Here is a 24,781-nt window from a genome sequence, read left to right on the forward strand (position 1 = left end):
TGTGTGTGCAATGTAAGACACAAAAATTAACGAGAGAATAATGTAAAATTCTCACAAATTGATATTTGTAAAGGTATCGACAGACTACGAAAAATTGTACACTTTGGCAGCTGATTGATGAATGTATGATACTGTTGTGTAGTTTCACCATGCAGGTGGCAAGGATACTTAAGAGGGGTCATATCGACACCGTGGCATCAAGTCTTTGGGAATTTCACACTATGTACTCAGCTGGACTGTTATTATGCCTCGCAGACATGAGCGTGAACAATGTATGTCTGTGTCAGAGTTTGAGAGAGGACTTGTAGTTGGGCTCAAAGAAGCCAGTTCGAGTAATCGTAGAATCCACTTGAATAGGAGCAGTGCAACTATTCCACAGTGTTGGCAGGAACAAGATAACCTCGGCCAAACAAAGTGTCAGAAAGGAAGCGATCTTCCTAGAGAGACGACAGAAGATAAAGACCGAGCAATCATCAGACAGGCACTCCGAGCCCCGGATTCATCACTGTTATCGATCCTAGTGCAACTGGTGCTTCAGTGGCCACAAGGACCGTTAAAGTGCAGCTGAAAATAAGGAGCTCAACTCACGGCGCTCCTTACACAGACTGCCAATGACCTGTGTACACCAACGAACCCATTTGCAGGTTTGTCGGAGACATCCGGTCTAGAGGCTCATTGACTGGAGAAGATGTATGATACTGTAGTGTATTTTCACCATGCAGGTGGCAAGGATAGTAAAGAGAGGTTGGTGTGACGTCATAAGCGCGTGACTGCGTGTGAGTTCGCTCTCTAAGTTTTTATGTATTTTTAGGTTTCAGATACATATTTTAACGGTTTTTGTGATAATATTTACTATATATTTTAAACATAGCTGCACAACACAACGGTTCCACGTAATAAAATTATAAACAGCCGACCAGTTGCAATGGATAAAGAATTCTTTACCTAGGTTTCGACAAATATAAATTTGTCTTCTTCAGAAGGTGGCCTAAGGACAATGAACATCATAGCTTACGTTAGAAAAGTATGAAACTTAAGTCAAGAATGAATTTTAACACAAATTAAAGAGCTCTTGCATTACAGAAATATGAGAACGACGATGTTTTTATCAACGCCCTGGAAATAACGTTCTTCAATTCAAGTTCAGAATTACGCCACAAAATCCGCTATTATGCACGTTATGTTGACGACATTATCATTGCTTTTGACGGTACAGATCATGAGTTAGAGTCTCTCTTCAATACTTTCAATGGTTTACATGAAAAGATTTGCTTCACAAAAGAACTTCAGAATGAAAAAGGTGAACTTAACTTCCTCGATTTAACAATTTCTATACAGAATAGTGCCTTCAGTTTCAATATCTTCCGTAAGGAAACGTATTCAGATAATGTCATCCCTGCTGACTCAACTCATCCAAAAGCTCATAAACTGGCGTTTTTTCATTCTGCCATTCACCTTATGGTAACTACTCCTTTATCACCTGCCGATCAACAAAAAGAATTGAATGTCATCAAAGCGACTGCGGTTAGTAATGGGTACAATCAGAATATGATTGATTACTTGTTCAGTAAGAAAACTTCCCAAAACTGTTCGACTTTGAGTAACAACCTCCCCACTGATAGCAAAGAAGCTAAAAAATTTATTTCCATTCCTTTCTTGGGTAATATATCGTACAGGATAAAACGTCTTCTAAGGAAAAAATATAACTAAACGTCTCCTTCTCTACAGCTAACAGTTTAAAAAGAAATCTTGTACATTCAGTAGAGATTGCCAGCGATTGGTTTTCCAATTCAGGTGTTTACAAACTAACCTGTAATAACTGACCTTCATATTATATTGGTCAAACAGGCAGAGCTGTGAAAACAAGATATAAATAACACCTATTAGGTAAAAAAGGAGCGAATATACACAGCTCTACTTTTGCTGAACACCTCTTGATAGCCTGTCATACGCCTAAACAGTTAGAAGGCACTGTTATCCTACACAGAGAAGTCAAAGGGCGTAGATTAGATCTGTGGGAAGAGTTACAAATTTTCAAACATCTAGAGCTCAAGGACGGTAATATACTGAACGACCAGTCGAACCTTGCTTGTAGACAATTTTTCGAAGGCTTTAAACCTGTACTGTTTATGGTATAACATTAATGCTGGTAACCTTAGTGGTCTATTTCCTCAGGAAGCTATGATGCACCTTCAATGCTTTAAGCTCACTACCCTTTATGTAATGTGGTTTTCTCATGATGTATGGTTGCCACTACATCGGCCATTATGTGATTTTTTTTGTCTCTAAAACGTTAGTTCCCTGCGAATGTGTATTAACTGGATTGTATACCAGGGTTCGTAATTCTGTCTTAAGAGCCATTATTGTCAATTTTAAAGTTCTGACACATATACCGTTGTGGGCTTCACTAATATAGTAATGTAATTTTTATATTTTGGCTGTATATGCCACTGTGCGTAATTCTCTCGGCGTAAGAGCCACCTGCCTTTTTGATGTATAACTACATTAATTGTACCAATGCTCCCATACTGTTATAACGGGAGTGTTAAACGCCTTCCTTCTTTTTATTGTTCCTTTATCTAATTTACACGTTGCCTTTGTACGCCAATTGGCACATGTTTCGCGCCATGAGCGCCACCTGCCCTGGTCTCAGAGTAACTACGCTCGCCGATTACACTCAGTCGGTTGTGAACTCTGCAAGATCCATGTACTAATCTATATTTACGTGACAAACCCTAATTCTAGGGCTATATTTCAATTTTGACAAATGGATCTATGCCGACATTTGTAAAAACGGCGATGGTACATTAGTCCTCACTAATGTAAAATTGTAATTACCAGTCGTCGTTCTCATATTTCTGTAATGCAAGAGCGCTCTAATTTGTGTTAAAATTCATTCTTGAATTAAGTTTCATACTTTTCTAATGTAAGCTATGATGTTCATTGTCCTTAGGCCACCTTCTAAAGAAGACAAATTTATATTTGTCGAAACCTAGGTAAAGAATTCTTTATCCATTGCAACTGGTCGGCTGTTTATAATTTTATTTACTATATAAGTGACTTATTAGCGGTTTCTTCATTCACCTCTGCCTTTCTTGTGTTGTAACTTGGTATTTGTGTTTCGTATCGAGCAACTTAACCTCTTACCTGTGTTTACATTTCGCGCTGACCAGTTGCAGCTGTAGTGGCGCATCGAAAGCTAAGTACTAATTAATTGTTTGTGTATAGTGATTTATTTAGGAAATTTAGTAGTCTTCAACCGGTGTTCTTGGTGTTTTCTGGCGAAATAATTTCACAAGGACTTTTTGGGAACTGTTTTCAGTTTCGTTACTATGTCATTAGACGTTTGATTTTCTTTCTGTGTTAGTCTTTTGTTATATTTTCATTTGTTGTTGATTAATACTGTTAATAACAGTAGTTACTTTCCTTGTAGAGTAAGTTTGTGATTATTGTAGTCAGTTTTTAATATCTTCTTATTGTAGTAGCGGAATTTAGATAATGTAGTTTTCTTGTTTCAATAACTTAAATTTTACCATGAGTGAGAAGTGTGGGCTTTGCCTTAGGTTCGTGAGTAGTGGACTGCGGTGTGAGACTTGTTCGAAGTAGTTTCACTGGGGGGAATGCAGTGGGGAAGCCAGTGAGCATTCTGGTGAAATCCTCTCCTGGAACTGCAGGTTATGTAGCAAGAGTAAGTTGATAGATGAGCAGGTGCGTAAGATCTGTGCCCTTCAGGTGCAGTTGAAAAACGCACAGGAGGAGCTAGATAGGATGCGGAGGGAGAAGGGCGTTGGGGAATGGGAGCTGGCTGTTGGCAAGTGATCTGCTAGGAGAAGGAGATTTTCAGATAGTTTTACTATTGGTGTTTGTAATAGATATGACCAACTGTCAGAGTCTAGTGGAGAAGAATCTCTAGTAGCTGTAGATGTAGGAAGTATGCAGCTGACCTCAGCGGTTACGGCGGCTAGGACAGTTGCAAAGTCGAAGAGAAAGGAGGAGGTTCTGTTGTTAGGTAGTTCTCATGGCAGAAGTGTAGGCCAGCAGTTGCAGGAAGTGTTGAGGAGTGATTAACAGGTCACCAGCATTGTGAAGCCTAATGAAGGATTGGCTCAGGTGACTGTTAACATAGGTTTTTTTTGTAGGGATTTTACTAAAGAGAATCAGGTAGTGATTGTGGGTGGGGCTGGTTATAGTATTGATAGGGATGGGGAGTATGACATAGATGGTGACCTGGAAAAGATAGCCACTCAGACTGACAACACAAATGTGCATTTCGTGACACTGTTTCAGCGTCAAGATCGGCCTCATCTAAATACAGCCGTCTGGCGTATTAAAATGAGACTTGGGGGTGCACTGATGACCGAAGGAATGGGTCACATTTCGGTGGTGTCGGTGGAGTCGATCAGCAGGATGGGTTTCACTAGACATGACCTGCACCTCAACAGGTATGGGAAGGGGAGGTTGGCAAAGCTTATAGGTGACAGCATAGGTGGGGGTGGTGGGATCAGGGAAAATTCCGGTAGTAGTGGGTGTTAGAGCTACACCTTTTTTAGATTGAAGTCAGCTTATAGGTATTCATGCTTAAGGGAAGTCTCTCTAACAAAGGAACCACTTTCGACAAAGCCTAGGTATCCGAGTAATGAGGGAATTAGTATATTTCATCAAAATATACCAGGTATTAGAGGTAAAGTTAGTGAACTGCTTATAGATGTTGACTCTGAAATTATTGGTATATCTGAACACTTCTTAAATAAGGAGATAATTCAGAGGCTTCCTTTACCAGGATACAGGTTGGCTGGCAGCTTTTCTAGGAGCTCTTTGCTGTGTGGGGTAGTAGCCATGTATGGGAATAACGGCATCCCATTTGAGTCGATTGATGTTTCAAAGTACTGCACTGAACAGGTGTTTGAATGTTGTGCAGCTGTGGTTAAATTTAGTGGAGCTAAGCTTCTAACTGTTGTTATTTATAGTTCCCCAGACTCCGATTTCAAAACATTTTTGCTAAAGCTAGAGGAGGTTCTTGGTTCACTTTATAGGAAAAACAAAAAGTTATGTGGTGACTTCAATATTAATTGTATAAGTGATTGCGCAAGGAAAGGAGGCTGGTAGACCTCCTTAATTCATATAATCTTATGCAAACCTTATTCTTTCCAACGAGAGTGCAAGGGAAAAGTAGAACAACCATAGACAACATTTTTGTTCATTCCTCATTACAAGAAGGACATTCTGTTAGCAAAAAGGTGAACGGCCTTTCAGATCATGGTACACAAATTTTACTCTAAAAGATTTTTGTGCTGCAACACATCTTAAATATAGTTATCAACTGTTTAGGAAAGCTGACCCAATTGCTGTAGAGACCTTTGTAAACCTTATCAAGGAACAAGAGTGGGAAGATGCTTATAGTGCTGATACAGTAGACGATAAATATAATGCTTTCCTCAAGACTTTTCTCGTGCTCTTTGAAAGTTGCTTTCCGTTAGAACGTTCAAAACTGGGTACTAGCACAAACAGGCAGCCTGTGTGGCTGACTAGAGGGATAAGAATATCTTGTAGAACGAAGTGGCAATTATATCAAAACGTTAGAAACAGTCAAAATCTAAATGCAGCAGCCCATTACTAGCATTATTGTAAGGTGCTTAAAAATGTTATTAGGAAGGCAAAAAGTATGTGGTATGCATATAGAATAGCTAAGTCTCAGGATAAAATTAAAACCATATGGTCAGTCGTAAAGGAAGTGGCTGGTCTGCAGAGACAGGTAAAGGATATAGAATTAGTGCATAGTGGGAATGTCCGTGTTACTGATAAGTCGCATATATGTACAATATTTAATAATCACTTTCTGAATATAGCAGTTGAACTAAATAGAAACCTAGTCCCAACAGGGAGTCATATAACGCTCTTAGAAGAAAGTGTTCTGAACTGTTACCTGAAATGCTCCTCCATGATACTGACAAGAGGGAGATTGAGTTAATAATTAAATCAGTAAAGACCAACAACTCTCATGGATATAACGGGGTATCTAGCAGAATACTGAAGTTTTGTTCTATGTATGTTAGCCCAGTACTTAGCTATATCTGTGACTTTTCGTTTAGGAGTCGTCTGTTTCCTGACCAATTAAAGTACTCGGTAGTGAAGCCACTTTATAAAAAGGGAGACAGGGATAATGTTGACAATTTTAAACCTATTTCCATTCCATCGGTGTTTGCTAAACTTATCGAGAAGGTTGTATATACAAGATTACTGGAGCATTTAAATTCATGTAATTTTCTATCAAATGTACAGTTCGGTTTTAGAAATGGTTTAACAACAGAAAATGCTATATTCTCTTTTCTCTGTGAGGTTTTGGATGGATTAAATAAAAGGTTGCAAACGCTAGTGCAGAAGTTGGACCATTATGGAGTAAGGGGAGTAGCTTAAAATTGATTCGCCTCTTACTTTAATAACAGAAAGTAGAAGGTAATTCTCCACAATATTGAGAGTGGTAGTGATGTTGAGTTCCAATGGGGCACTGTTAAGTGGGGCGTTCCCCAAGGGTCGGTGCTGGGGCCACTGCTGTTTCTTATTTATATAAATGATATGCCTTCTAGTATTACAGGTGATTCAAAAATGTTTCTGTTTGCTGATGACACCAGCTTGTTAGTGAAGGATCTTGTGTGTAATATTGAAACAGTATCAAATAATGTAGTTCATAAGTTCGTGGCTTGTGGAAAATAATTTGATGCTAAATCACAGTAAGACTCAGTTTTCACAGTTTCTAACTCATAATTCAAGGAGAACCGATATTTTGACCAGTCAGAATGGGAATATTATAAGCGAGACGGAACAGTTCAAGTTCCTAGGCTTTCGGATAGGTAGTAAGCTGTTGTGGAAAACCCATGTTCAGGATCTTGTTCAGAAACTGCTTTATTTACCATTAGAACAGTATCTGAAATAAGGGACACTTCAACAAGAAAAGTAGTCTACTTCGCATATTTTCATACGCTTACGTCGTATAGTATTGCTTTTTGGGGTAATTGTTCTGATTCAAAAAGGGTATTTTTGGCTCAAAAACGGGCTGTTCGAGGTATATGTGGTGTAAGTTCGAGAACCTCTTGTCGACCCCTATTCAGTAGTCTGAGAATTCTGACATTGCCCTCACAGTATATATTTTCTTTAATGTCGTTTGTTGTTAGCAATATTAGCTTATTCCCAAGAGTTAGCAGCTTTCACTCAGTTACTACTAGGCAGAAATCAAATCTGCGTGTGGAATGCACTTCCTTGACTCTTGTGCAGAAAGGAGTGCAGTATTCTGCTGCAACCATTTTCAATAAGCCACTACAAGAACTCAAAAATCTTAGCAGTAGCCCAAACACTTGTCTAGACTGAAGAGGTTCCTCATGACTCACTCCTTCTATTCTGTTGAGGAGCTCCTGGAAGAGCTGAAAAACGAAGCAAATTCCGGTGTTACATCGCTGATTTTCTTTATTTAAACTTATGACTTGTCGATTGAATATGTTTCTTTTATTTCATTTTATCTGTTTCTACTATCGTGTTATAATTTCATGTATTGACTCGTTCCATGACCGTAAGGACTTCTCCTTAATTTGTTCCCACGGAGCAATAAATAAAAAAAAAATATTTGGTCCCACTTAGAGCTCAATCCCGACAACGAAGCGAATGTGTGTCTGGAGACACCCTATGGAGCCCTGGCTTTCGCCCGCCATATGGCCCGACAAGCAGGAGTGGTGGCCTGGGGTGCCATTTTGTTTCATAGCAGGAACCCTTTGGCTGCCGTCCGCGGCACCTTTACAGCCCCCTTACAGGTACTGTATGCTCCGTTTTGTTGTTCATGGCAAGCTGTCCTACGCTTATATTTCAATAAGATAATGCCCGTCTACACACGGCGACAGTTTCTGCTGCTTGCCTCAATGCTTGCCAAAACCCACTTTCACCACCAATGTAGCCAGATCTCTCCCCAATTGAGAACATTTGGAACTTTATGGACGGAGCCCTCCAACCAGCTTGGGATTTTGATGATCTAGCTTCTCAGTTGGACAGACTTTGGCACGATACCCCTAAGAAGGACGTCCAACAACTCTATCAATCAAGGCCAAGTCCTATAAATCCTACTGTAGGGGCTAGGGGTGAACAGCGCAATACTGACTTTTTCACGTTCTGAAACGCTTTCTCTAGAATAAGCCGGCCGCGGTGGTCTATCGGTTCTGGCGCTGCAGTCCGGAACCGTGGGACTGCTACGGTCGCAGGTTCGAATCCTGCCTCGGGCATGGGTGTGTGTGTGATGTCCTTAGGTTAGTTAGGTTTAAGTAGTTCTAAGTTCTAGGGGACTTATGGCCTAAGATGTTAAGTCCCATAGTGCTCAGAGCCATTTGAACCATTTTTCTCTAGAATAAATTACGTAATTTTCCTGCAGTTGTAATCATTTGTTTGACTACGTATGTACATCACATCTACAGATTTCAGTTGTATTCAGGTGATTCGTTCGTGGTGCTTCCTTTATTTCTTTTTGTCGTAAAGTGTACACTGGTTGTCTCTACTACGGATCGACAGGCGGATTTTCTTTAGTGTTTCGGAAGACATCGGCGATTTCATTTATGCGACGAGTAGCTTGTCATTCAAAAGACATCCTCCTCGTCATGTCTTTCATGAGAAGCACAGCGTGGACGCAAAGCGTCGCTTTGCTTCTCATTACAAACTGAATGAGTTTTAGAATGCAGTTTTACATGACCATTCGATAGAGCGGTCCCCCATTAGTCAGCTGCGTTATTCGTTTTATCGATATGTATTACCAGGAGCAGTAAACCACGGAGAATAATCATTACTCCAACAGCGACTGAGCAACACTTCGCCGTGGCGGCTGCACTCAGCGCGGGCCAGGGTGGATCGACGCTGCTAGAGAGTAGTGGTTATCCTTCGTGTTTTACTGTCGCTGTTAATACGCATAGATAAACACATAATCGCGCTTGTCTACTTAGGGACCGCTCTCTCGAATGGATACGTAAAACTCCACGTTAAAAATAATTTTGTTTGTAAAGGGGGACAAACCGACGCCTTCCTGGGCGTCCAATGAAAGACGTGATGAGCAAGATGGAACTGACAGCAGTTAAGAGTTCAGAAAAAAAAAGTTTAAATATCTGCTGAAATATCAGAGAAAACTCTGGTGATGACTCTTCAGAGAGACACTATTTATACTCGTAGTATAGTGTGTCCCAGGAGGAATGGTCAGTTTTCAGGAAGATTGCAGGATCGCTTACTTGAAGCGAAATACCTCACATGGATATACGCCCATTCCCCAATGATTCCTGAGATACAACACAACCGATTTTTTTTTTTTGGGAGGGGGTTGGGGGGAGTGTACCTTACTGTAGAGCACGTATGTGGCTTACCCTGCTAACCTAACTTTCTGCTTTCAACCTCTTTGCTGGAGATGTATTTCTGCCATTAAACTAGCCCGTTGAGCTTGCAGTAGTCCGTGGTGTGTTGTGACTGAAGTAGAGCGAGGGATTGAGAGTTTGTCAGAGAGAAACATCGGTTAGGTGTGCCTGTACACATGCTGTCCAAAATGCCACATATTTACACTAAAATGGAATATGCAGATGTGGTATGAGTTTACGATTTTCCGGAATAGTACTGCTCGTACTACTACGAAAGAATACCATCGGCGATTTCCAAATCGTCGAATTCCAGATCGTAGAGTGTTTACGTGAAATTTCATCACACTGTATGAAAGAGATATTCTTCCGTGTTTCCATTTATTTCTGAACGTGTAGTTCAACAACCACAGCAGAAACAGCAACACTTTCTTGATATGATGCAGCATAGTCCTATGACCAGCACACGGCGACTTTCTGTGCTTCATAACGTTGCGCGAACACTTGTATGATGAAATTTATGTGTGGAAACGTTGTACCCATTTCACATACAGCTTATCTACAATCTTCAAATTGGCGACAATACCATACGACTTCAGGTTTGCCACTGGTTAAAAGACAATGGTCATTTGGTTCTGTTAATACCATTTAGTAAAGAGGCCACGTTTACACAAAATGGAATCAACCACAGACATAATAATTATCTACTGCGGGAGAAAAGTCCACGTGCTACTGCCCAAAACAATTTCCACTTTCGTTTTTCGATGAGTGTTTGGTGCAGTCATTTGAGAAGATCGAATGTCGTTTCAGAATTACTAGCATTTCCGGAAAATTTTGTTGCTGAACACTTTGAGGATGTTCCTTTGGCGACGTAGACTGCAATGTTGCTGTAAGAGGACGGTCCCTCTCCACATTTTATGATATGTGTAAGGGAAAATCTCAACCACACTTACGCTAGTCGTAGTAGTAGAATTAACTGGCCACTAACATCGCCAGAAATTGCGTCATTAGATGGATGTAGTCTGACATGTACAAACGAAAGGTGAATATGCGAGATGAACTACTTCACTGCTTTATTGTAAACTGCAAAATACGTGTGATGTAATGAGTACGATAATGTTTAGAGGTGACTGTGTTAAAAATAAATTTTTATTGTTTATACTGTGTAAAAGACTTGTTATAACGTTTACTAACTGTAGTATGTGTGTGTTTCTGTAAACCTGACAATTCATTAGATAATGCAGAAAATAAATAAAAATGTACATTAAGTGTGTTCCAGAAACCATTCGCAACAGGGCCTATGTCCATATGAAGTCTTTTTTGTTCAACTGGTCGTTCCATCTTATTCCTGAATAATGAGCACTCCTAATTGGACCCCACTACATGTGTACATATGTATCTATGTATTTAATTGTATGTACACACACACACACACACACACAAAAACACGTATGTGTAGATGTAGGCGTTTAGAAATACGTTTATCATCGATATGCATGTGCATGTATGTATATGAATATGTACCTGTACAATGTGTGTATATGTACAAAACTCTTTCGCTGGCACCTGTAAATTTATTTTAGTATTTCTATTCACAGAACGACTACAAATTACACTGATATATGCACATATTAGAGAGTGTACCCAATCTGTGTTGGTCGTACAACGTAAAAGAAGAACATGAGGGTGAAGTATATTCTCTAAATGGCGATTACTCCAAATACAAAAGTATTATAAATCTGGGCCAATATATCTGTGTATCTCTCTCTCTCTCTCTCTCTCTCTCTCTCTCTCTCTCTCTGTGTGTGTGTGTGTGTGTGTGTGTGTGTGTGTGTGTGTGTGTGTGTGTGATCCGCATCTCTTTGTAAGCCACTGCACAGATATAAATAAAATCTGATGCACACATCTCTTACCATCAAGCACCTATCGCTGTCAGGCAAAAACAACCTATCTACCGTAGTTCCAGAGAGATGACATCATAAACAATGACATACGTGGAAAACTGACACTCCATGCAGTGCTACTAACTGCATTTGCAATAAATTTTGCTGGTAGTATTGCGCTAAATGCATCTTTTGAAAGTATATCATGGTACGACGTGTAGTTCAAGAGATAACACATCATAAACACAGAGATGCATGGAAACCGCCGCATTGTGCATGACATTTAAATCTATTTCTTCGTTTCCATTAAATCTATTCACTACATATTTTCAGACATTATTCACGTATGCAGATGAATGTATCTACCGAGTTACATTAATATATGAGATAGAGATTAAGATATATATGACGACATAAAGACTGAGATGTGTGAAAATGTGCCACGTCACGCATGACGTTTAAATTTATTATGTCCTTGTTTCTAACTCTATTCGCAACGTTTCCGCTGGCAATATTCACATACTCCGCTGAATGTACCTGTTCAAATGTATCACTGTACGTCACATAGTTCAGGAGATATGACGATACAAACATTTTGATACGAGAGAAAGTGCCGCATCATGGATGAAATTTTAATACATATATTCTTCACTTCTGACAGTCCTCCACTCGAGTAAACTCAAGGAAATCCCTGACCCTGGCAGCGTTTTCGACAGCTTTCAACAGCGAAGTGCAGGCGCCTGTAGGATAAAACCGTAGCCATGTAAAGAGCTATGAAGAGGTGTGGCAATAAAGACGTTTACAAAATCGCGCTGTAACCCAAGCGAAACAGCTGAGCCCAGCGGTCAGAAACTGTCCGGGATCATGTTTCTTAATGTGGATACTGCACTTATACAATTGTACGTTATGCACATTTCTTTGTGGGACTGTTCCATAATATCAAAAGTGTGTTCAAGAATACATGTAAATGATAATTTTTTAGCACATTACTACAAACATATTTCTTTTTTTTTTTTATTTTCGTTCGTATTAGAAAATTGACCAAAGGAATAACCAGCATATGCTGAATTTTTCATTTAGTTATTAAAAGAAATTTACAGTAGTATTCGGAAAAGTAACAGGAATAAACGATTAGCTACAGAAACCTGTCATCAAGGCGTTTTTCCTGCAGCTTAGCTCAAGTAGAATGAGTTTAAAATATGACCTTTTTTAAAAGAAAGATGTATACATGCCCGAGAAAGTCTAATGTTTTACGGAACGAAAGTGACACATTTGGTAATGGAATATGTTCTTTACTGCTTTCAGGTTATATTTGGGACCGAAGTTGGCCATTGCGGTGATGCAGCCAGAGGATCTTAAGCAAGTACTGATAACCAGTAAGGAGCACCAACGTGACCCGTATATCTTGAGATCAGTGCCGTTTCTCATCGGCAATGGACTGATCACCAACAACAAAGAAACATGGAAAAGACACAGGAAGCTGCTTGAACCAGCGTTTCACTTCGAGGTACGTTAGTTTTTAGTATCATAGCTTTGGGTTTTTTCTAATATCCTTTGTTTCCAGAGAAATAAACTGTGAAAAATGTAGCTTTTCCACTACAGTACACTAATGGGAACTGTGGTCCAACCATCTCTTCGATTCATTCTGTTTCTTATTACACACTTCTCTTTTGCTCACTCTTTACCGGCTGTCCTCCTCCCCACCCAGATGGACAGTGCAGATATCAGCTTCCCGTTCTAATGTTCACTAATTTGTGGTTGGCAGGAGAACCAACACCGTGTTACTAGAGAAGGCTGAAAGGCACGCGTTTTAGCTCACGCAGGCTGGCGTGAGGTCTGGAACAGGACAAAGAAATTAGAATTTAGAAAAACGGACGTAGCTGGTGGAATACTTAACTTTAATCCATTAATGATGAACGTCGGTCTTGACGGTACATGATTCACAATATCAATAGTAACTGATAATGGCGCCTTGCTAGGTCGTAGCAAATGACGTAGCTGAAGGCTATGCTAAACTATCGTCTCGGCAAATGAGAACGTAAGTAGGCAGTGAACCATTGCTAGCAAAGTGGGCTGTACAACTGGGGCGAGTGCTAGGAAGTCTCTCTAGACCTGCCGTGTGGCGGCGCTCGGTCTGCAATCACTGATAGTGGCGACACGCGGGTCCGACGTATACTACCGGACCGCGGCCGATTTAAAGGCTACCACCTAGCAAGTGTGGTGTCTGGCGGTGACACCACACACCATATAAGGGATACGGATAACAACATGGGTGACGCCTTTAGCCGAATGTTTCAAACCAATTCTGATGATGTGGACATCCTGCAAGACGAGGAAGAAGCGCAATGTAGGGGGACAGTCTTTGGAGAGATTCTGGACCTGTTGGGAGGGTTACCCGAATAACAGGGCTCTGATTCTCAATTATGGAAAGTGAAATAACGCCTTAAAGGAGAGAAATAGCCGGCAGGGTATTCGCTTGACAGGGGATTGCTTTCCTTCCGTATCCGCTATGACGGGGAGGATAAGATATGCCTGCCTAGCAGGTACAGACGAAACAGTTAGCAGTTTGTGGATATTTGAGTGTGGATTTCTTAAAAGATATCGACAGGACAAATGAACTAGAATTTCCATTTGGGCATTTCAATCTAATTTCAGCAGTAAATTTTCCAACTCATTTGTAACAAAATAGTGGGACACTGATCAATAACATCTCTATAGACAGTGCTCAGGCTGAAACAATTAATGTGTACCATATTGCTGATAGACTATCTGGTCATGATACACAGTAAATGGAATAAACAGTACGGCAACTTACAACCCGGAGGCAGGTTCATACAAAGCAGTGAAGCTTATTACAGAGCAGAGGATACAGTATTTTAAGAGTAAGGTAAGTGGGAAGGTATGGGGTGAGCTATATGTCGAAAGACAGGAGAATGTTGAAATGGCTCTGAGCACTATTGGACTTAACATATGAGGTCATCAGTCACCCAGAACATAGAACTACTTAAACCTAACTAACCTAAGGACATCACACACATACATGCCCGAGGCAGAATTCGAACCTGCGACCGTAGCAGTCGAGCGGTTCCGGACGGAAGCGCCTAGAACCTCTCGACCACCACGGTCGGCTGGATGCAAATGTTAAATTCAGTTTATTCCTTAATAAACTTGTGTGATTATCTAAAAGCTGCTTTCCTAAAACAGTATATAAAGGATCCATTAAAAATAGCAAGAAAAAAAAACAAGTAAGCCATGAATAACTAAGGCAATGAAAATCCTGTGCTTCCCCAACCGCCGTATTCCCCTGATTTGGCCCCTGCGGACTTCTACCTGTTACCCAAACTGAAAGTTTCAGTGAAAGGGAAGCCATTTGACTCGACTGAAGACATCTAGGCAAATACGGAGACCGTCCTTAACACACTACGGGAAAAAAATTCCAGGAATGTTTCCAAAAGTGGAAACACCGTTGGAGTCGGTGTGTTCAGTCGAAGGGGACTGTTTTGAAAGAGATGCATCACAGTAGCATATAAGCACCGCCATTGTACAATTACAGGTCCATTCTTAAATTTTTCCGATCACACATAGTATATTATTCAAGAAACATGAAAAGTACAGTAATCTGTGTGCTACATACAGAATACGATTTACATTATAGTGTTGTTTGCCATATTTTGTTCACTTACAGGATTTGACTTGCAATACTTGTCTGAGGAACTTAAAATTTTAACCTACAGTTGAAAATTTCATTGAAATATCTTTGAATCTAATCTCAAATACACTGAAACGAGATCATTGCGAAAATATCCTGCTACGCTTCACGTTCACATCGATCATCAGACACATCTGAGTCACGAGATGGATTCTGTAATACATTTTTGTACCCCTCAAGAGTGAGAATATTCTTCCAGTTTTCTCCAAAATGTCTGACTAGCAGCCTATGAACATCTCCAAGTTCTCTGTCTTGATTGGTAAACCAATAGATATGTTCTGATAGTTTATCCCTTCCTGCTTGCTGTTGACTTCAGAAATTGATTTCTCTGTTCCCATATCTATGTTGTAAGCAAGTCGTTCTTCGACCACCACTTTGTCTTTCTTCGTGTTCTGAAAAGTAATGTGCTTTCATGCGGATAGTTTGAAGTGGAACTGACATGCTGACTTCATATGCCACCTGGATTGTTCTTTCCAACCCTGGAATACCTTATCTCTTCCGATCAGTTCCAGAGTTCTATACTTCTTAAAAACATTGTGATACTTAGTTTTATTGATTAGATGTCTTTCTATTAGGCCGAACACTCTGTCTGAAAGTAGAAATGAGTGGCCAGTATCTGGAGAGACTATTTCAATCTCTACAATATTGTTAGCATATTGATACTCTTGTTTTGCCTTGCAGATCCATCCACAACCAGCCAGATGATGTTATAGCCCGAGAAATCAATGCTTTGAAGTCACTGAATACGATGGAAGCCATCCCTTTCGAGGATTCTCTGCCTTCTGTCCAGCTATATACTGATACAATAGTGGAGTTTATACACTCACTCGACAAGCCTGAACAACTGGAAGGTTGCAGCACTAAATCCGCCTGGAGTAGTAACCTATTTGGTCTGTTACCTTAGGAAGAAAAAGGTTCCTTTTTACAGCCGAAACCCAAGAGGAAACAGTCTGTTGGTTTTATACGCAAGTGCTGGAAGAAATCTTCGGCTTTTTTTCGTGTAGCTCCAAATTAATTTTCAGTCTTCACTTGCAATCTCATTTTGCTCCATTGATATCTTATTTCTCAGTTCAGTACGTCTACTACACTCATCCGCACATGGATATGAAAATTTTTCTGTGAAGGACTTGATGGACTTGATCTTCATCGTCTCCTTGTACACTGAACATTCTCCATAGTTTAATGATGATCACGTCTATTGGCGGAGGAAGAAGAGTTTTCTTTTTCTTTTTGATAATGCGATTCACAGGTACACAGACTGGAAATGAAGGTCTTCACTGCTTCTCTAAGTGAGCTAAATTTGATTTTTTTGTTATTTCCTCCTTGGGCTTTAGTAGTACATGATAGTATCTTTCTTGAAGTTTTTGTATACGTCTACGATACTATGATTTGTTATTGGCGTCAGCACTTCGAGGGACGTTTCACGATAGACCTGCAGATTATTCTGCATTGGTTGACAATACTGTGTTTCAGAGTGATGGATTTTCCTTTAAGTCCTTCGTTCTTCTTCCTCTGAGGATTGGATGTTCCAGCACGACAATATTTGAGAATGAATGCATGTTGTTCACCCTTTGCAAGCATGGAGTAAAATGCGTCTTGGAAGTCTATGATGTGAGGCATCGTTAGTGATGTCCATTGATAACTAACCCTGTGTTCGCATATAAGATACTCTGCGAAGCTTTTAGCGGATTACCTGAACACACAAAACAATGAAACCACTTTAAAAATTTTGTGTTGACACATAAAAATAGTAGGCACATTTAAAAATAGAAGAAACAGAGGCATGTAAAAATAGCAGTAAATACCTGTGTTTCTCCATTAACATTACTAATCATAAGACTATATTGACAGCACTGAGTTTGGAAATACGTTTGAATTGTTGATGCAGGTTCTGTGTTTTAATATTTATTTTTCTTATATTTCGGTACTAAGTCGTGTCGGCTAATATCGCTTGGACAATGTAGATCACATCTCTGGTTCGGTTTTCCTCTTGTCGCCGGGTAGCGCTCTTGTACGGCGTCTTCCTCTTTGAACTGTTCGCGACGCAGGCGAGGATGGGACGGAGAGTCGCCGGGGAACGAGAAGGAAGGAAGTTGGTTGCAGAAACCACCTGTTATCACGGGCCGGTGATCTTTGTCTTGACTGATTTGCTCCGAGCGAACTGCTGCAACAAAAACGGTCTTGATTATGATTATCTGATTCCAGTGCTCCGAAAGGGCCCCTCTTTTCCGTTGCCGGGTCGTGTTGTGTGATCTAGTTTCGAGGCATTAGCGGACTCAGTTTTTACTGCCCTGCCGTATGTGATTCTTACCTAAGTCACGAATTTGTGCTCTCCATTATTTTTAGACTTTTATCTGACCAGATCTATTAGTATAACGGGTGCACTGCGGAAGAACTGTGAAATTTTCTGCGTTGACACCCTTGGGTGTTGTAAGGCGAGATGCCTTACTTGATTCCTGAAGCCTGACTGGGCGGTCAGGCCGTCTTGTACTGGCATCTGACCGTTATATTACTAACAGAACCAGGATCTCAACCTGGAAGGGAAGCTCGAGCTGTTATTTAAGAACTATTACGTTTGTAGATTGCCTAAGTTAATATACTTATTCCTGGTTCTCGACAGTGTTTGAATTGTACTGTTCTAGAAATTCTTAGTTTAATCTGTTTATCACCTTCTACCAGGTGTTGTAACTTATTCTGAATTTCTGGTTCAGGCAGTTATCTGCTGAAAGTGTGTTATCATACTAATTGAGTAACTGGTGTTTCAAGGCGTCTTGCATGACGCTTGTTTTACGAGCCCCCTGCTGTTTACCTTATGGGTTAGCTACTGTTTCTACAGTCTCTAAGTGCAATTGGCCCCATCTGACAAGGGTGAGCGCACCTGCGGTATAATGTTACTGGACTGCATCTGGGATTCGTCACTGCTGTTATCTCGTGTGAAGCATCTCTACGGCAGGGTGACTGCTTTTTTAGTCACGTTTTTTCTTCGCTGGTTCGCGTGGGCCTAAATCTTTTCAGAGTTCGTGTATTTTGTCTTTTGGCTTGCATCCCTTGTGTTGCCATGCCCTTTCTGTACCAAGTTTTCCTTACTCAGCCGGGCCCTTTACTGACCCTTGTATCGCTTCAATTTGTAAGCCTCCTTAAAGGACCGTGTTATATAATTTGTTCACACTTTTACCCGTTACTAAATTGGTGTTAGTCGCAGTTACATTTGACCTTTTAAAAAATCTTGCTTTTAAATTTGTCAGTTCTCTTCAAGTACCCTGTAAAATTTTGGTCTGTAATTTAAATCAGTTCTGTTAGCTTGGGACATTGAAAATGGTTTAAACACTTTACCTGTACTAAATTTGTGCTATTCGTTGTTACATTTGAACTTTAAAACTTTTCCTTAATTGTCAGATATCTAAAGGAACGTCTTTAATCTTGGATCTGTAGTTATAAACCATTGTGCCAGCCTGCTATTATTTTACTGTCATTGTTTTTAACCACGTTTTCTTTTAAATTGTTTAATACGTGTGAATCATTTGGTAAATAACGAATGATGTCATAACCTGATTCCCGTCTCTTTCACGAAACTGTTAACATATCTCGATGGAGCCCAAGTACGAATTCTTAAGCAGTGGATTTCTCACCTCTTCCTCTACGCCCCTTTATCCAACAGTTCAACCCACGACATCAGACTTTATCACCAGAACATCAGAAGCAGTTGGTATGATTAAGACCTTGCCCATCTTTAAGTCAGTAAAGCAGCTTATACTACTACTGTTCATGATCGTGTATCTCGGAAATTCTTAACCTAACGCCAGTTAAAACTGTTATCAGGTTTCTCCCTTTCCAACAACTGATAATTACATAGAATACACGCAAAAAATTGGAGCGGCGTAGGTTACAATCTATCGTTACCTCTGTCTCTTTTCAGTGTTCCTTTTCCACTTTTCAGGTTGCCGGATTGCCTTCCTGGTGTTTCCCTCTGTAGCTGGTGAAACATGTTGTTCCATTTCACTCACTTAACAATTAATTATTAGTAGAAATACACTAAAGACGCTTTACATGTTAACACGTTAATAATAAGGCATGGGAACTCGCTATGTGTGATTTTGGAGGTCCTATAATCGTAACCCCCCCCCCATGAACCATGGACCTTGCCGTTGGTGGGGAGGCTTGCGTGCCTCAGCGATCCAGATAGCCGTACCGTAGGTGCAACCACAACGGAGGGGTATCTGTTGAGAGGCCAGACAAACGTGTGGTTCCTGAAGAGGGGCAGCAGCCTTTTCAGTAGTTGCAAGGGCAACAGTCTGGATGATTGACTGATCCGGCCTTGTAACAATAACCAAAACAGCCTTGCTGTGCTGGTACTGCGAACGGCTGAAAGCAAGGGGAAACTACGGCCGTAATTTTTCCCGAGGGCATGCAGCTTTACTGTATGATTAAATGATGATGGCGTCCTCTTGGGTAAAATATTCCGCAGATAAAATAGTCCCCCATTCGGATCTCCGGACGGGGACTACTCAAGAGGATGTCGTCATCAGGAGAAAGAAAACTGGCGTTCTACGGATCGGAGCGTGGAATGTCAGATCCCTTAATCGGGCAGGTAGGTTAGAAAATTTCAAAAGGGGAGTTGGATAGGTTAAAGTTAGATATAGTGGGAATTAGTGAAGTTCGGTGGCAGGAGGAACAAGACTTCTGGTCAGGTGACTACAGGGTTATAAACACAAAGTCAAATAGGGGTAATGCAGGAGTAGGTTTAATAATGAATAGGAAAATAGGAATGCGGGTAAGCTACTACAAACAGCATAGTGAACGCATTATTGTGGCCAAGATACGAAGCCCACACCAACTACAGTAGTACAAGTTTATATGCCTACTAGCTCTGCAGATGACGAAGAAATTGAAGAAATGTATGATGAAATAAAAGAAATTATTCAGATAGTGAAGGGAGACGAAAATTTAATAGTCATGGGTGACTGGAATTAGAGAGTAGGAAAAGGGAGAGAAGGAAACGTAGTAGGTGAATATGGATTGGGGCTAAGAAATGAAAGAGGAAGCCGCCTGGTAGAATTTTGCACAACTTAATCATAGCTAACACTTGGTTTAAGAATCATGATGGAAGGCTGTATACATGGAAGAACCCTGGAGATACTAAAAGGTATCAGGTAGATTATATAATGGCAAGACAGAGATTTTGGAACCAGGTTTTAAATTGTAAGACATTTCCAGCGGCAGATGTGGACTCTGACCACAATCTATTGGTTATGACCTGTAGATTAAACTGAAGAAACTGCAAAAAGGTGGGAATTTAAGGAGATGGGACCTGGATAAACTGAAAGAACCAGAGGTTGTACAGAGTTTCAGGGAGAGCATAAGGGAACAATTGACAGGAATGGGGGAAAGAAATACAGTAGAAGAAGAATGGGTAGCTTTGAGGGATGAAGTAGTGAAGGCAGCAGAGGATCAAGTAGGTAAAATGACGAGGGCTAGTAGAAATCCTTGGGTAACAGAAGAAATATTGAATTTAATTGATGAAAGGAGAAAATATAAAAATGCAGTAAATGAAGCAGGCAAAAAGGAATACAAACGTCTCAAAAATGAGATCGACAGGAAGTGCAAAATGGCTAAGCAGGGATGGCCAGAGGACAAATGTAAGGATGTAGAGGCTTATCTCAATTGGGGTAAGATAGATACTGCCTACAGGAAAATTAAAGGGACCTTTGGAGATAAGAGAACCACTTGTATGAACATCAAGAGCTCAGATGGAAACCCAGTTCTAAGCAAAGAAGGGAAAGCAGAAAGGTGGAAGGAGTATGTAGAGGGTCTATACAAGGGCGATGTACTTGAGAACAATATTATGGAAATGGAAGAGGGTGTAGATGAAGAAGAAATGGGAGATACGATACTGCGTGAAGAGTTTGACAGAGCACTGAAAGACCTGAGTCGAAACAAGTCCCCCGGAGTAGACAACATTCCATTGGAACTACTGACGGACTTGGGAGAGCCAGTCCTGACAAAACTCTACCATCTGGTGAGCAAGATGTATGAAACAGGCGAAATACCCTCAGACTTCAAGAAGAATATAATAATTCCAATCCCAAAGAAAGCAGGTGTTGACAGATGATTACCGAACAATCAGTTTAATAAGCCACAGCTGCAAAGTACTAACACGAATTCTTTACAGACGAATGGAAAAACTGGTAGAAGCCGACCTCGGGGAAGATCAGTTTGGATTCCGTAGAAATACTGGAACACGTGAGGCAATACTGACCTTACGACTTACCTTAGAAGAAAAATTAAGGAAAGGCAAACCTACGTTTCTAGCATTTGTAGACTTAGAGAAAGCTTTTGACAATGTTGACTGGAATACTCTCTTTCAAATTCTAAAGGTGGCAGGGGTAAAATACAGGGAGCGAAAGGCTATTTACAATTTGTACAGAAACCAGATGGCAGTTATAAGAGTCGAGGGACATGAAAGGGAAGCAGTGGTTGGGAAGGGAGTAAGACAGGGTTGTAGCCTCTCCGCGATGTTATTCAATCTGTATATTGAGCAAGCAGTAGAGGAAACAAAAGAAAAATTCGGAGCAGGTATTAAAATCCATGGAGAAGAAATTAAAACGTTGAGGTTCGCCGATGACATTGTAATTCTGTCAGAGACAGCAAAGGACTTGGAAGAGCAGTTGAACGGAATGGATGGTGTCTTGAAGGGAGGATATAAGATGAACATCAACAAAAGCAAATCAAGGATAATGGAATGTAGTCTAATTAAGTCGGGTGATTTTGAGGGAATTAGATTAGGAAATGAGACACTTAAAGTAGTAAAGGAGTTTTGCTATTTGGGGAGCAAAGTAACAGATGATGGTCGAAGTAGAGAGGATATAAAATGTAGTTTGGCAATCGGAAGGAAAGCGTTTCTGAAGAAGAGAAATTTGTTAACATCGAGTATAGATTTAAGTGTCAGGAAGTCATTTCTGAAAGTATTTGTATGGAGTGTAGCCATGTATGGAAGTGAAACAAGGACGGTAAATAGTTTGGACAAGAAGAGAATAGAAGCTTTCGAAATGTGATGCTACAGAAGAATGCTGAAGATTAGATGGGTAGATCACATAACTAATGAGGAAGTATTGAATAGGATTGGGGAGAAGTTTGTGGCACAACTTGACCAGAAGAAGGGATCGGTTGGTAGGACATGTTCTGAGGCATCAAGGGATCACCAATTTAGTATTGGAGTGCAGCGTGGAGGGTAAAAATCGAAGGGGGAGACCAAGAGATGAATACACTAAGCAGATTAAGAAGGATGTAGGTTGCAGTAGGTACTGGGAGATGAAGAAGCTTGCACAGGATAGAGTAGCATGGAGAGCTGCATTAAACCAGTCTCAGGACTGAAGACCACAACAACCAACAACAACATAATCGTAAACAGTCCTATGATAGGGTCACATTGGTTTATTCAGCAAATACTGGATTTGATACCAAGATGTTGAGTAGGTGTCCATTTTTGAAGTGAACGGTGTATTCAATGTATAATTTATCATACTTATGTCCATTTGTAAAACAAACGGACTACACTAATGCAAAGAGTGGAAAATTCCCTGTCGGAATACATTGGTAATTAAATTTCGACTGGGATGGCAGATGTCCAGGTTTGATATTAGGAGACTCGTATTAAGAATACCATTTCACAAAACTTTAATCAACTGAAAGTAGCACCAACTTCCTTTACTGAAATTAATACAGATATAAAAATCCCAAACAACAAACGCTCATGTGGGGCTGATGGAATTTGAAACAGAATTCTGAAAAGTTGTTAGAACTTAATAAGTATTGCCCTCAGTGATATATGAAAAGCGTCACTGGCACCGGAAATCGTTCCAGAGAGGTGACAACATGCAACTATTAAACTAATTCAAAAGAAAGGTGACAAGACAGGCGAAACAATTTCCTCACTGTTGTCTTATTACAGAGTAGTCGCATGCTTAAGAGGAAACAATTTACTGAGAATATTACACTTTGGATTCCAGACAAGACGCAAAAAAAGTGGGAAGAGTCCGCTGGGTGCCCTAATTTTGCTTGTAACACAGCAAAGCATGAGACTCACAAGACCAGAACTCCAAACATATGTTCGCATTTCCTGTTAGCTCATCGCCTTCCAACCTGTGGGTCAATCAATGACCTCATTCCTGCAGATATTGATCCTAAGGTAGTTAAGAAGAATTAATAACCCTGAAGAAGTTACATCACGCTTGCACAGGGGGCGGGGGGTGGTGGGAGTCAGCGCAACATAACAAGGGTAGGCGACCCGCGTCGCTATTACTGCGGGATCGAATCTGCTCTAAGAACTTCTGGGACCAAAGCAAGATGGACAGAAGATCACTTCTAAGATGCTGCCACGATTTCAGGGGCTTTAGAAAGTAAGCCAAATCCCCTCGCAGTCGGCTTCCTGATCCAGGACCTATCCACCATTAATTTAATGTTTACTCCTATCATCCAGTGGGTGCCAAGATGCGGGAATCTTCTCATACAATGCTGTTCTAGCTTCAGGGCGAAGGTTTGTTCCGAGAGCATGCGACATCCATAGCATTCAGTTATCGGTAGTACCTTCCCTGAATATGGCGCTGCCCCGTTACTGGGTGTCTGGAGGGCGCCCGCCTGCAAGAGGGTGCGTGTACAGCAGCGAACTGGGACATTGGGGCATGAACGGCATTCAGAAAGGAAGTGATTGGCTGGCTACAGTTTCGAGTGTTAAACGTCTGGTTTTATCTAGGACGGGTTAGCCAAACATTGCGCGAAGATGGTGGTCTAGCCTATGGAGATTTTTTGAAGCCGTTGTGCTGGTTGGAGCTTAAATGTCAGCTATTCGAATGATGGAGGAAGTGAGTCTGCTCTTTGAAACCGCTGCATATCTGTATTGTGGACTTTATGGTGAGCCGCTTCTCTGTAGTGGATAATACAATGGTGTCCAAAATTAAGGCAACAGATGGAAATTTTGCAAGGCTGCGTTTATTTTCCCACAAAATGATATAAACAGGCAACACTAAAGTAGATACAATATACAGAACACAGAACTTAAACAAGTGCAACATGCATAACGGTATTAAAAACTTTCTTCGTTTCTTGAAACTTATCTGATATACACACACATTCCGACAACTGCTTACTGTGAACAGTATGGGATGTGACCGCCTATGGCAGCAACACAGGCCTGACAAGGCTGGAAAATATTGTGAAATATGTCATCAATCTCATGATGAGGCAATAACAGCCATTCTTCCTGAAGACCTACTTGCAAGTCTTGGAGAATGGTTGGCTGATGCTGACGTGATGCACCCCATCTCCATAGTAGCTCCCAGACATACTCTGTTGGATTCATATCGCAAGAGCGAGCAGGCCACGCCATGTGTGCAATATCTTACGTAACCAAGGAAACATCAACTGCCTGTGGTCCATGTGGTCGAGCATTATCGTCCATAAGTACGAACACTGGGTCTACAGGTCCTCGCAACAACAGCACATTAGGTCCCAAGAACTTGTCACGGTAAACTGATAGCAGTTAAACTTGTCCATTCATCCATACAATTTCACGAAGACGTGTTTGGATGGTCAACATAATCCCTGCGCCCACCATTAGAGATCCTTCTCGATATCGGTCTCTTTCCAAAGTTTTTGGGTCTCAATATCGTGTTCCACGTTCCCTTCAGGTGGGAATCCTTCAAGAATCGCTCTTCAGGCGAAATCGATGCTCATCTGTGGAAAAAACCATTGGCCCACTCTTCGACCATCCAGGTGGCATGATGACGACTCATTCTAGACGTTCTCTTCTGTGAACTCATGTCAGAGGT

The 24,781-nt window shown here is 40.8% G+C and overlaps 1 protein-coding gene across 1 annotated transcript in view; it reads left to right on the top strand.

Moving 5' to 3' along the window:
- LOC126176358 (cytochrome P450 4g15-like) overlaps nucleotides 1-24,781 on the top strand; it is a 224,741-nt gene that overhangs the window by 35,743 nt on the left and 164,217 nt on the right. Inside the window, exon 2 of the mRNA XM_049923512.1 lies at nucleotides 12,554-12,755. Within this exon, the coding sequence (XP_049779469.1) occupies nucleotides 12,554-12,755 (202 nt within the window). The remainder of the gene's footprint in view (nucleotides 1-12,553; nucleotides 12,756-24,781) is intronic.

The sequence above is a fragment of the Schistocerca cancellata genome, chromosome 3, assembly GCF_023864275.1.
Source record: "Schistocerca cancellata isolate TAMUIC-IGC-003103 chromosome 3, iqSchCanc2.1, whole genome shotgun sequence".
NCBI lineage: Eukaryota > Metazoa > Arthropoda > Insecta > Orthoptera > Acrididae > Schistocerca > Schistocerca cancellata.